This window comes from Chiloscyllium plagiosum, unplaced genomic scaffold (genome assembly GCF_037043375.1).
Source record: "Chiloscyllium plagiosum isolate Xiang-an unplaced genomic scaffold, Cpla_swu_hap1 HiC_scaffold_35, whole genome shotgun sequence".
Taxonomy (NCBI): domain Eukaryota; kingdom Metazoa; phylum Chordata; class Chondrichthyes; order Orectolobiformes; family Hemiscylliidae; genus Chiloscyllium; species Chiloscyllium plagiosum.
This window is the reverse complement of record NW_028270173.1, coordinates 34,473,723-34,487,858: the sequence shown is the minus strand read 5'-3', so window position 1 is coordinate 34,487,858 and position 14,136 is coordinate 34,473,723. Positions and strand designations below refer to the sequence as shown.

Genomic DNA, 14,136 nt, shown 5'->3' with positions numbered 1-14,136 from the left:
AATCATATCTTACACAAGTAAATCTAGGGTAAAAGAACAGATGGCAATTGACGCAAGATCATCTCTATAAATTGATGTTTTTAATGGAAAGATATCTGGTCTAAATGCACAATATAGCGTTACAGCTACAGGCAAGATGCAGAAAAGAAAATCAGTTCTAATACATGAGAGGTCCACTCAAAAGTCTGATAACAGCAGGTGAATTTGTTGTTAAATCTGTTGCTACATCTTTCAAACTTTTGTAACTTCTGCCAAATGGAAAATGGTGGAAGAGAGTATAATCTGGGTGAGAGCCATTCTTTTTTTCTATATTCCTTGGTAAATACAGTGTAATTGCTGTTTGAATAGGGGCACAGCAATTTCTGCAGCAAAAGTCTTCAACATTATTGCCAGTCTGTTGTCAGGGCCCATAGCTCTTGCTGCATATCCGTTGGCTTCAGTTGTTTCTCCATATTACCTTGGAGTGAAACCAGAAATCAAAGCCGACGACAAATGAGGAGAAAGTGAGGACTGCAGATGCTGGAGATCAGAGCTGAAAATGTGTTGCTGGAAAAGGGCAGCAGGTCAGGCAGCATCCAAGGAGCAGGAGAATCGACGTTTCGGCTATTCCAGAAGAAGGGCTCATGCCCGAAACGTCGATTCTCCTGCTCCTTGGATGCTGCCTGACCTGCTGCGCTCTTCCAGCAACACATTTTCAGCCGACGACAAATGAATCAAGAAAAGCAGAGAAGAAGATAGTTAATATTAGAGTGAGATTGTTAGTAGTTTGCAGAGAGTCCCAAAGCTCATTTCCACATTAAATGTAAGATACACTGATAAATAGTCTCCTCCAAATGTCGGTGAATCTTGGCCAATTGAAATTTTGGAGTCGAAGATTGATTTATTAATTTTGACTTTTGAAGGAGATGAAACTGGAGTTAAGATCAGCATTGCCTCAATGAATGATGTAGCAGCTTCTGGACGGCTGAATAGTCTCCCCTTTTCCCGTGGGTTTTTCAATCAAATGACTTGGAGTTCAATTCGATTTACAGAAAATAAGAGTGAAAGTGAAAGTGTTTATCTGATTGGCAAGCTCTCGAAACTTGGAAGGGTTTTTTAAACCTGTGTGAAGTCAATTCTACCGGAGCCTGATGACTTTCGGAGTCTGTTTTATTCTGATTGGGTGAATGATATTTTTGCTTCCAATCAGTGTTGAACGTGGCTGAGTGAACAGGAACAGAACACAAAAGTCCAGGACACAACGAACAGACTGAGATGGTCCCCTGGAAAATGGTTTCTCATTCATTTTTCCTCCCAGACTGTCAACTGAAGTCACGATGATTGGACTAATAGTGCTGGGGCTTCTGTGGGGAGAGGTCTCTACAGGTGAGTAGTGCGGGGTATGAGGGAGGCGGTACCGGGCGGATTGGACACTGGGGCATTAGTCCTCAGGCAATGTGTAATGGGGGTAGGGGGCAATGATCGGCTAGGTACTGAGCCTTAACCCTGGAACCTGTTACTGTTGGAATGGTTTACTTGGTATCTGACTTCATCTTTTAACACATTTTTGATTGTAAAAAGAGTACAATTGTGAACTTGCAATCTAAAGAGACTTTGAAGGAGCTGGAATCTGTGTTGAAAACAACAAATACTGGAGATCACAGGAGGTCAGGCAGTATCCATGGAGTGAAAGTCATCTCTACTCGAAATGTTAGTTTGCCTTTTCTTTTGTTGCGCTGGATAATATGTTTGAAAATGTCTCCTCAAACTTCCATTTCTACCATTACATCATTTTTCTTATGCTATAGATTGTTTCATCTATAGTAGACAAAGGTTTGAGTGGTTTCTATCCTGGGAGACAAAAGATGAGCTAAAACATGTGCTAAATGCTGGCTTTTACTCCTAATAAGATCAAGTGTGCCTGTCGGGTGTGCTTGAATAATTAAGTGTTAGTCTTTTTGTCTTTTACGTTAGTAAATGTTAATAACAAATACAAGGCCCATATGCTTTAAATAAGTTAGAAATTGTACCTGCATTTAGTAAAAGAATAGAGGATATTAAACTGATTACTGCAGCTGGGTTGTGAGATTTGTTTACTATACTTACTGAGTTTTGTTTATTCATGTAATTTCATGGAAGCACAATTTATTTTTCTCAGTTAGGGTATGGTGGCTCTGATGAAAAGTATTCAACAAGTACATACTAATTGGGGAAAATGTTTAGTGTTCTGCAATCTGTTCAGGTCTGAGAGACAGTTGGTCAGGGCTGATTAATTTTATAATCTTTCCATAGTTTCAGGTATGGCAAGGATGATATTGTTCTGAGTAGTAGTCTTTGATATTTATTCTGAGTTAAATAAGTCTAAACACTACATGTAACAAATGCTGATAAGAATTGAAGGTGTGAAGAAACAGGAATGGTTGAAAGGGCTGTTCTAATTAGAAAGGGTTGTTTTAATTTGGTTGATCTTGTTAAAATATACTACAGAACTGTGGTTTTATGAATGAATGAAATCATGTTATAGTAAATAATGGGTGAATAAAGCATTATGAATGAATGAACAAGAACCTGGTATTAATGAACATTGCAAGTTGGTGAGTGACTTAATAAAGATGACCTATAATACAATATTTCACAAGGTTATAGTTGTTGGTGAATATGCAGTCTAAATATTATTTGCCACTTATCTGCCCAAACCTGAATGTTACATATGCAGTCTATATACAAATGCAGCAAGACCTCAGTATCTGGGGAGTTGTGAATAGGGTTGACCATTGTACAATCATCAGACAACATCCCCACAACTGGCCTTATGATGGACGAAAGGCCAGTTATTGAAGCAGCTGAAGATGGCTAGGTCTGGAAAATGAGGAACCACTGCAGTAATGTCCTGGAACTGAGGCAACTAACCTCCAGTAACTACTGCCACCTTCTTTTTGAATGAGGTATGACCCCAATCAGTGAAGAGATTTTCCCTGAGTCCCATTGTCTCTAATATTACCTGGGCTCCTTGATGCCACACTCAGTTAAACGTAGCCTTGACATCAACAGCCATCAGTCTCACTTCACCTCTGCAATTCTGATTTTGTGTCTATATTTGAACTAAAGCTGTAATGAAATGAGGAGCTGAGTGGTACTGGCAAAATACAAACTGACATTTTTGTGCACAGAACTTATCTGAGCAATTTTTCACATTGCTTGGTAGGTGTAAATGTTGTTGTTGTATGAGGACAAATTGGTATGGATGCAACTCATTCAGGAGCACAGGTCTTTAGTACAAATGCTGGAATGTTGTCAGAGTCCATAGCCTTTGCAGCATCCAGTGTCTTCAGCCATTTGTTTATATCACATGGAATGGATGGAATTGGCTGAAGATTCGAATCTGTAATGTTGGGGACCATAGCAACAGGCTGTGATAGATCATTTGCTTGACCATTCCGGCTGAAAGAAATTGCACACGCTCAAGATTTGTCTTTGTGCTAGCCGTTTCCATCAATTACCATGGAGATATTAATGCAGCCTCATCCTCTTGATTCCTGTTTAATTGTCAACTGCCACTCACAACTGGATGAAACCAGGTTTACAGAGCTTCAATCTGATCTATTTGTTGTGGGTTTGATTGATTCTCTTCTCTCGGAATGAAATTTGACATGATAGCTCATTGTCTCCCGTTCTTGTGCAGTTAATGCGATGATTATCACTGAGACGAATTCACAGAGGCTATGACTCTTCTTTAACAAAACAATAGCACTTCACTACACAATAAGAAATAAAATAAGAAATAATATCTAAAGATAGAAGACAAATAGATCTCTAAACACACAGTAAACAAATCTTTTCAAATTGTTTCCCGACACTGTCCATCGTAAAAACTGTGAGGGACAGTTTTTTTACACAGAGAGTGGTAGGTGTCTGGAATGCACTAACATGGGTGATGGTGGAAGCAGATATAATAGGGGCATTTAAGAGACTTTTAGGTAACCATGTAAATATGCAAGAATATCAACCAATGGCAGGCAGAAGAAATTAGTTTAATTTGGCATTGGGTTTGGTCCAACATTGTGGGCCGAAGGACCCGTTCCTGTACTGTACACTTCTATGTTCCATCTTGTTGCCTTCTGTCCAACATGGAAGGAACTTTTCAAATTCATGACTCTAATGGCTTGGCCTCTGACCTTCAGGTGAGCTGAAAGAGCACACACAGAAATGTTGGTAGAAAAGGCCAGTAAGGAGGTGATGGAGTTTGGAAACATGCAGAGGTATATATTTTGGCAGAAAGAACGAGGGAAAAAATAAATAATGTCTAAACCCCATGCAGGAGTAGACATTGGGATCGTAAACATCATTGCAGGTTGGGGAGTGAGGGCAAGTTCAGAGAGTGCTTAAAGTGGCAGATGGGATCCTGGGCTTTACAAACACAGATGTTGAGTGTTAGAAGAAGTCAACCTAAGTGTTCAATTGGAGGTTTGTAATTGGTGTTTAGGGATTCATGTCCTGATGTTTTTTTTTCTCTCACTCTCTGTCTCTCTTTCAGACATTCATTCTCTCCGGTATGTTATCACTGGTTTGACTCCGATAACCGGTTTCCCAGAGTTTTTGATTGTTGGTTATGTTGATGGCATCCAGTTTGTTATGTACAACAGCGATCAGAAGAAGTTGATCCCCCGGGAACAGTGGATGGTGGAGAGTGAGGGACCTGAGGCCTGGAAGCGGAAACTATTCCTTGCTCGGGAGCAGGAGCTGTCCTTCAAAAATGATATTCATAACTTAAAAGTAAAGACCAACCAAACAGACGGTGAGTTTTCCCTCTCCACCTGCTCAACATCTTCCTGTGTGATCAGGAAAAATCAGTGGAAATCTGAAGAAACCAGGAGTGGATCAGGATCTGTCACCAGCGCTGATTAGCTCTGGTTGGTGACCTCCCACTGACACTTTATGGTACCTTATGCTTCTGATTGACAAGGATGACCATTTCTGACTGGCAGCTTGTGTTTCTGATTGACAGGAGTCCACACACACCAGATGATGACTGGCTGTGACCTGAGGGATGATGGGACTGCGAGTGGGTTCAACCAATATGGATGGGATGGACGAGATTATATCAGCTTCGATAAGGATCTTATGGTGTGGGTGACTCCGGTGCCCTGGGCAGAAAGCATCAAAAACAGTTGGGATCAGGATGTAGTGGACAAGCAGCGGTGGAAGCATTACCTGGAAGTGGAGTGTATTGAATGGCTGAGGAAATACCTAGAGTATGGACAGAGAGAACTGACAACGGGTGAGTGTGGAGGAAGCCTATGCAGTGGGGGTTGGTGTGTGAGAAGGGAGTGAGAATTGGTGGAAGGAGTGGTGCCTGGGACTTTGTACATTGTGGTTCCTGCACTGATTCCTCTTCCCTTTTCTCGCAGTTGCTCCCATCGTGTCCTTTATCCGTCTGGGTGATTCCAACCGGCTGTCCTGTCTCGTCACTGGGTTTTACCCACAAGCCATCGAGGTGATTCTGCGGAGGGATGGAGTGTTGATCGATGAGACCCTGTCCACTGGGATCTTACCTAATCACAACAGGACCTACCAGATCCGGAAATGGGTGGAGTTTGATCCAGAAGATCACGCCGAGTATTCTTGTCAGGTAGAGCACAGCGGGCTGGAAGAAACGCTGGTGGTGATTTATGGTAAGACTATTTCTCACTGTCAGAGAGAAATCAGACTCAGACCAGGATCTTAGAAGAGAGGGTGAGTGCTGAGCGTTTTCACCAGAACAGCCCAGGTTAGAAACAGGAACAATATATAGAAAGGGGCTCACATCATTTATAGGAAACAGTAATCAAGGCAGTTGCTCCTGGGAAGTACGATATAACATATATCAGTGTATCATGGTATATTAGAGTTCAAAAGCATTGGGTATATGCTGAGATATAACAGAATGACAAGATCTGATGTGCTGCAGTTAAGTGTCACTCACTGTATCTGGTGATACACAGTGTCATGGCACCCAATGTATCCTGAAACAAAATGCCCATTCAAATACCTGGCATATCCAGGAATATTACCGTATTAAAGTATACGGTACATTGTAAGTCACTTTTGAGTGACACAGTCACAAAGTGGTTAGCACCACTGACTCACGGTGCCAAGAACCCGTGTTTGATTCCACCCTCGGGTGACTGTTTGTGGAGCTCAGAAACCCATGTCTGCATGGGTTTCTGCATGGTGCTCCACTTTCCTCACACAGTCCAATGATGTGCAAGTTAGATGGATTGACCATGCTAAATTGCCATCTCGTGTCCACAAATATGCAAGCTAGTTGGATTATCCATGGTTAATATGGGGTTGCGGCACTATGAGGTTAGGATAGGATAGGATGCACTTCAGAGGATCAGTGTAGACGTGATGGGCCAAGATGATTATGGTGTGACAGAACCTGTTGTATCCTCTCTTCGCCACAATCATCAAAGCTCCTTGGACAAACCCTTCCAAACCTGTAACCACTTCCACCTAGAAGAGAGAAGGGATTCCCTGTAAATTCTCTTCCAAGCAGTTCACCATCCTGCCTTGCAAATATATCATCATTCATTCAGTGTCGCTGGGTCAAAAAAACTCCCTTTGCGAGAAAGTTATAGGTCGACCTGCAGTAGTTCCAGAAGGTAGATCACCACCACCTTCTCAGTGGCAACTGGGCATGAGCAATAAATGCTGACCCAGCCAGTAATGCCCACACCATATGAATGAATTATAAAAAAAAGAAAAATATCCGAAGATATTTTGTTAGAGACAGTGCAGTGAATCCTGGGATATTCATGTCCAACAGGACCCCATGTATCCTGACATATTACTGTATGGCTACGTCCAATGTATCATAGAATGATAGCCCAGTCTATTTAATATTGTTTCAAAATGTTTTTCTTTTTCTGATTTCAATGTGCAATAAGGAATATTCAGGATAGATTTTGAGAGGGATTATCTTGGTTGACCAACTTCATTGAAGGAGGGGGTGATTCTCCACTACCATCCCCCCAACCTCACCACCCTTTCGCATTTATCTCTTAGCCACGCCTCCCCTCCCCTGCCCCCGTCCCAGCCCTGGACCACAAGCCTCATTCCTAATGAAGGGCTTATGCCCGCAACTTGGATTCTCCTAATCCTCGGATGCTGCCAGACCTGCTGTGTCTTTCCAGCACCACACTCTCAACTTCATTGAGTACATAATGAAGTACCAGAGCTCACTGTGGTAGTATTGTAGATATAGAACATAAGAACTAAGAGCAGGAGTAGGCCATCTGGCTCTGCTGCGCCATTCGATACGATCATTGCTGATTTTTCTGTGGCCTCAGCTCCACTTACCCACCCTCTCAACATAACCCTTCAATCCTTTACTGTTCAAAATATTATCTATTTTAGCTTTAAAAGTTTTACTGAGGAAGCTGTACCAATTCAATCCTAAATCTGATCACCCTAATTTTGATATAATTTATCTTTAATAGAATGTAATATATTCAGGAATTGTGCTCTGTTCGCCAAAATCGCTGACTGATTAGACTACTCCACTGCAGCACACTTAACCAGACAGTTTGATGTCTGTGCCTCCTTTGAGATTTTTCCATCAGCCATTATTAATATATCTTAATTTAATTTATCCAGGTCATGAAGGAATTATGAAGTTTAGAGAATGTGGAGAGAGGGGAAATATAGTAAAATTGATTTGTTAGGTTGCTTCAAGTTAAGAAGCAGAATAGGGAATAAAGGATAGCTGGATGTCAAAATGCAGTAATTAATGTCTAGAAAGACTCGTGATAGACACACTGCTGGTCACAAATTACAAGAATGATGTGGACTTTCGAATCATGAAATCCCATGATGGTTATGGTGCAGAGGAGGTTCTTTAGCCCACTGTGTCTTCACTGGCTCTCTGAAAGAACACTACTAACTCACTGTCATTCTACTGACTTTTCCCAATCAGCTTGAATATTTTTTCTTTGGAAATGGAGTTTAGAATTAAACTTCCTTTTTTATTGTAAACAGCAACACCAGGCAGTGTCAAGAAGTCAAGACAGGAAGTTTCAGATATTCTAAGACAGCCCTTGGGTAGAGGAGACAGGAGATTGAAAAATCTCAGAGGAGGCACATACACTAGACAGTCTGGTCAAGTGTGCATAGTGAAATAATCTAATCAGTCAGTGAGGAGAAAGTGAGGACTGCAGATGCTGGAGATCAGAGCTGAAAAATGTGTTGCTGGAAAAGCGCAGCAGGTCAGGCAGCATCCAAGGAGCAGGAGAATCGACGTTTCGGGCATGAGACCTTCTTCAGGAATCTGGCACAGACATCATTCCTGAAGAAGGGCTTATGCCCGAAACGTTGATTCTTCTAATCAGTCAGTGATTCTGGTGAGCAAAACACAATTCCTAAATATGCAGATGACACCAAAATGGGAGCTGGACAAAGCTCAGAATAACTGCAACAAGGTTACCAGAAAATATTAATAAATATTAAAATGAACTAGTTCCTTGCAAATAAACTGGAGGAACAAAGGGATCTTGAACTGCAAACACACTAATTACTAAATGCTTTTGCACAGTTTAGCAAGGCCACAGATCAAAAAAAGCGGTTAACTTGTCTATTAGGGAGAGAATTAAAGATTTGGTATGTGACGCTAAATCTCTTGAAATGTGATGAGACCTCAGTTAAGGTCATGATGTGATGTAGTGCTTATTGAGGCACTGGAAAGGATGCAAAGGGGATTTACAATGACAATATCAAAAATGAGTATGTATCAGGAAAGCATCATCAGGTTGAGTCTCTTCTCTCTTCAGCAATGGAGCCTGAGGGGTAAAATTCTAGAGACCCAGGTAAATATGCAATATTTTGAAAGAGTGAAAAGAAGCAGGATGATTTGTCTAGTATGGAAGATCATAACTAGAAGCCATCAGTATAAAACAGTCACTGGAGAATCTAGTAGTAAATTTCAAAGAAACTTATTTGGATGAAGAGTGATGAATATGTAACTCACAGGCCACAGGCCATGGTAGATGTGTTTTTAGAGGACAGTCACAGGAAATAGATGGCGACAATGAGAGATTTTGAGATGAGAAAGGCTGGGAGGAGTTTTAAATGGAGAATAAACACAAATACAATCTGCTTTCAACTGTGCTCTCTCTCTCTCTCTTACTCTCCCGCTATCTGGCTCACTCTCTATCTCATTCTCTCAATCTCTCTGACAGTCCCAAAGTCTCACTTCCAGGTTCTTGCTACTGCCGGGATTGTATTCGGAGTCCTCGGGATCATCTCTCTCACTGTTGTGGCTATCGTCTTTCACAAGAAGAAAGGTAGGAGTTTGTGAGAAAATGGCAGCTCCTCACTAGCGGTTCAGGGAGTTGGAGAATCTGAGGAGCGGTTCCCATGGTGGGGTTCAGGGCCCAGGATGTATGGAGGTTCTGCGGGTGAGGGAGTAACCTTCATCTTTGGGATTCGGTCTCAGGGTTAGTGTGGGATATAGGTAAAGTAGTGTTATTTCTGCTATCATAATTATTATGCAAGGTAAATGAACTCACACCAGTGTATAATTGTTTCAACCAAGAGCTAAGTCAACAAGAATGAAAACTATGTGAAGGAAATATATAATTGTTTTTGTATTAGCTAAGATGTGCATACAAGAATGAAACGTGCCTGCTAACAATGGTCGATGTTACAGACAAATAGATAAGGTGGTGTGAGGATGTAGGTTAAGCCAGATATGCTTGTACAAACAGTAGTTATAAGCATCTGTTTCCCACTTCTGCAAAAACAAAAAACAAACCCCAATTAAAAGGTCATAAGGTTGAATATGGTTGAGGAATGGGATGAAATGTCACAAGTAGGGGAAATAGATGGTAGTGAAGGAGTATATACCTAACAATGGACCACAGCAGGATATGGTGAAATGGCCAAGTAAAACTTGTACTTTGTTATGCACAAAGCCGGATAAGGCAGGAGATAAACAGTAGTAATGGGCACCGGGTTTGGAGTAGTGAATCCTATATAAGATATGTACTTGCTAAACTCTGCGTGTCTATTTTAGGCACCACACTTGCAAGCATATAATAAACATACTGATTGCTTCAGTTCTTGTCTCGGACTGAAATTATTGAAGTGAATGAGCTTCATTTCTCACAGTTAGCAACGGCTCAGGCTGTGGGAGAAGGCCTCAGTTTGTGCAGGAGGGTCTGAGGTGGTGCCTATTCCTCAGGGTAGGATGAAGGGTCTCCGGGTTCAGGTTCTGATGTTTTGAGTGCAAAGTCAGACGGTTCAGACAGGGGCTGGATCTCAGTTCAGCGTTGGGCATCAGCAGCTCAGGGCAACTTGAGAATGATGGGCCAAGTCTGTATGGGAGTGGGGGTCTTGAAATGTGTGGGAGTGAGGATTGCGGATCATTGTCAGAAGTGTGGGCCTCAAGTGGGTTCATGTCAATCTCTCCCTTTCTTTTGTTGTTCCCACCTCAACTCTGACTCAGTTTCTTGTCAATCACTGAAAACATTCCTTGTTTTACGGGGAATGAAGAATGACTAGAGTCCCACAAACTGTAAGCTGATAATTCAGACATCTCTGGATCTCTGTAGTACTGTGACTCTGAGTCTTCTTTCCGGGTCGGATACATGCAATAGTTTGTTTCTGTCCTCTTTTATGTCTCTCCCTGTCTCTGATGTTCTCATTGAATTTCTCCTCTTTGTCTCTTTTTCTCTCCCTGTCCGTCTCTTTCTCTAGCTTTGTGCTTGTTCTCTCACTGTCTGTCTGTCCATGTGTCTCTCTCTCTCTCTCTCTCTCTCTCCCCACCTCTCTCTCTCTCTCTCTCTCTCTCTCTCTCTCCCTCCCTCCCTCTCCCTCTCCCCCTCCCTCCCTCCCTCTCCCTCGCTCTCTCTTTCCACTTGAACAGTTTTAAATGCTTCTCTTTCCATTAACAGCTTCTGATGGAAAAAAGTCCTCAGCCAGGTCTGCTGGAATCTGATTTCTGAATACTATTGACCATTAGTGGGAACAGATCATTCAAGCTGGAATACTGGAACTGGTGTTAACTGTACAAATCTGAAGGGTGGACTCTGAGCTCAGTGCCTCTGTGTGAGTTCATTGGATATCGGCTCACACTGTACAACACTAAGCTTTCGGACTGACCTTTATGGTGGAAGAATCACTCAATATTCTGTTTAAAAAAAAAGTTACAAGGAGATGCAGAAAATCCTTCACAAAATTAAACTTTAATCTTGCAACATCAAAGCTGCGAGAGCCAGAAAACGTCTTCCCTGCCTGCCCATGAGACCTTTGTTTCTCTACAGTTTATACAGTCTTAGGTCCCCTCGCTTATCTGATAGTATTAGCATACCCAATCATACTGGCTTGCTTTGTCTTCCTAACCTAATCATCTTCTGCCTCATAGGTTAAGTGTAATGTAGTGAACCAATCATATTACATCACCATCCTCTTCTGTAATAGCTCATCCATCAGCGACTTAACTAGCTTATCACAGTGCAACAGCATTATCTTTTATTGGAGCTCTGTAAATGATCCTGTGCATGCATTACAATACTAAATTAGCTACATAACTGCCAAATTAACTTCCATACCTTCAGGGGCTGGCTGCCTCTGTACGGGTCTGAATCTTGAGATAACTTCAAGCATTGAGATTTGAGCTATAGAAACATCCAGAAACATCTCATCCTGGCTGTGGCCGCTTGTCCTCAAGGGAGTTAAAATTCCAAGAGTTCTCACTGATATTGGATTTTAGCGTTGCTCTCCTGGGTTTCTGATTTACTGGGTATATGTGAAATGCTGTGTAGTGAGTGGAGTCTGATTCTGACAGAGAACTCCGAGCAGTTCAGAAGACCAGATTGTGAGTGGATTTATCACCTTGGAGGGAATGCAGTGTAGACAGACTTAAATGAAACCTGGACTTTGAAAGTCAAATTATGAGGAGAGATTAAATAAACTAAAACTGTCTTCTGTGAAATGTAAAAGTTTAAGGACTGATATGATGGGGAATTGCAATATATTAAGAGAAATGGATATGGTAAGTGGATAGAAACTTTTCCACTAGTTGAGAGTCTCGGACTAATCTGTGTAATTAAAGCCAGGCCAATTGAGACCCACAGTTGTACAGTATGGAAACAGACCCTTTGAACTAACTCGTCCATGTTGACCAGATATCCTAACCTAATCTAGTCCCATTTGCCAGCAATTGGCCCATATCCCTCTAAACCCTTCCTATTCATGTACCTATCCAGATGCTCTAATTTTAAATGTTGTAATAGTACCAGCCACCACCACTTCACAACATTCTTCCTATAAGAGGAAGACCATAATTGGAAACAATTTTCCAAAAGTGGCCTAATCAATGCCCTGTACAGCTGTAGTACAACCTCCCAACTCCTATACTCAATGATCTGACAAATAAAGGATAGCAAACTAAAAGTCTTTTTCACTATCCTATCTACCTGCGACTCCACTTTATCCAGTTAAATTAATTTTTATTCAAAATTCCAATGAAGGGATTGTCTAGGATTTGAACAGATGAAAATTGAGGAATAATGTTTTATTGTAGATGGATATTTGTTTGTTTCTTTACAAATAAAGATCTGTTCCAGTAATTTTGTCTTCCCTGTCAATTCAACAACAAATTAATTTATTTTATTTCCTGTCTTTGTCTTCAGTCCTTAGTTCAAGGCTAATCATATTGTGGGGAACATGTTGAGTGTCTTAAGGGTGAAAGGATTAAGATGATTTAATATGAATAAATCAGCAGCTAGCATGGATTTCAAAAGGGATAACACTGCTTGCCAAAGAGTGAACAGATAAGTTGACGAGGAAATATGGTAGAAATTGAGCACTTAGATGTTAGGAAAACCTTTTGTCAAGTCAACATATAGATGATTATTGATAAGATAAGTTTAAAATTTGCATCTCTATTCAAACGAAAAAGCCTTAACTGGAGGACGATATCCTGTAGCATTTCAGCCCCTCATTCCAGATTAGGACATGGAATGCAGAGCGTTAATGAAAAGTGACCTTCATGAGCCTTTCCAGTTCCACCTCCTTAAGTATTTCCAATCTATCTCAAGACCATAAGACATAGGAGTGGAAGTAAGATCATTCGGCTCATTGAGTCCACTCTGCCATTCAATCATGGCAGATGGGCAGTTCACTGCCACTAACCCACACTCTCCCCATATCCTTAAATTCTTGATCTCACAAAAGATTATCAATCTCTGCCTTGAAGACATTTAACGTCTCGGCCTCCACTGCACTCCGTGGAAATGAATTCCACAGGCCCACCATTCTTTGGCTGAAGAAATGTCTCCTCATTTCCATTTTAAATTGACCCCCTCTAATCCTAAGGCTATGCCCAAGAGTCCTAGCATCCCTGCCTGACGGAAACAAATTCCCACCATCCACCCTTTCTAAGCCATGCATTATCTTGTCAGTTTCTATTAGATCTCCCCTCAACCTTCAAAACTCTCATGAATACAATCCCAGGATCCTCAGCCATTCATCGTATGTTAAGCCTACCATTCCAGGGATCATACATGTGAATCTCTGATGGACATGCTCCAGTGCCAGGATGTCCTTCCTGAGGTGTGGGACCCAAAACTGGACACAGTATTCTAAATGGGGCCTAACCAGAGCTTTACATAGTCTCAGTAGCACATTGCTGCTTTTACATTTCAACCCTCTTGAGATAAATGACAACATTAAATTTGCTTTCTTAACCACAGACTCAACCTTTAGATTAGATTCCCTACAGTATGAAAACAGGCCCTTCAGCCCAACCAGTCCACACTGACCCTCTGAAGAGTAAGCCACCCAGACCCATTTCCCTCTGACTAATGCACCTAACACTAAGGCAATTTGGCATGGCCAATTCACCTGACCTGCATGTTTTTGGACTGTGAGAAGAAACCAGTGCACCCGGAGGAAACTCACGCAGACACGGGGAGAATCTGCAAACTCCACACAGACCATGGCCGGAATCAAACCTGTGACCCTGGTGCTGTGAGGCAGCAGTGCTAACCACTGAGCCACCATGCCACCCCTTTAGAGAATCCTGGACTAGCACTCCCAGATCCCTTTGTACTTTGGCTTTAGGAATTTTCTCACCGTTTAGAAAATAGTTCCTGTATTCTTTTTTCCAAAGTGCAA

The 14,136-nt window shown here is 41.7% G+C and overlaps 1 protein-coding gene across 2 annotated transcripts; it reads left to right on the top strand.

Moving 5' to 3' along the window:
* The first annotated feature begins 1,234 nt into the window (after window positions 1–1,234).
* LOC148140636 (major histocompatibility complex class I-related protein 1-like) lies at window positions 1,235–12,587 on the top strand. 2 transcript variants are annotated; one of them, XM_087979508.1, is made up of 6 exons: window positions 1,235–1,365; window positions 4,514–4,774; window positions 4,985–5,257; window positions 5,388–5,651; window positions 9,195–9,299; window positions 10,911–12,587. In XM_087979508.1, exons 1-6 carry the CDS (start codon window positions 1,317–1,319, stop codon window positions 10,952–10,954), a joined length of 996 nt encoding a protein of 331 aa, XP_087835634.1. In that variant the 5' UTR covers window positions 1,235–1,316; the 3' UTR covers window positions 10,955–12,587. The 2 variants fall into 2 exon arrangements, with proteins under 2 accessions (XP_087835634.1, XP_087835635.1); XM_087979509.1 differs by lacking the exon at window positions 9,195–9,299.
* The last annotated feature ends 1,549 nt before the right edge of the window (window positions 12,588–14,136 follow it).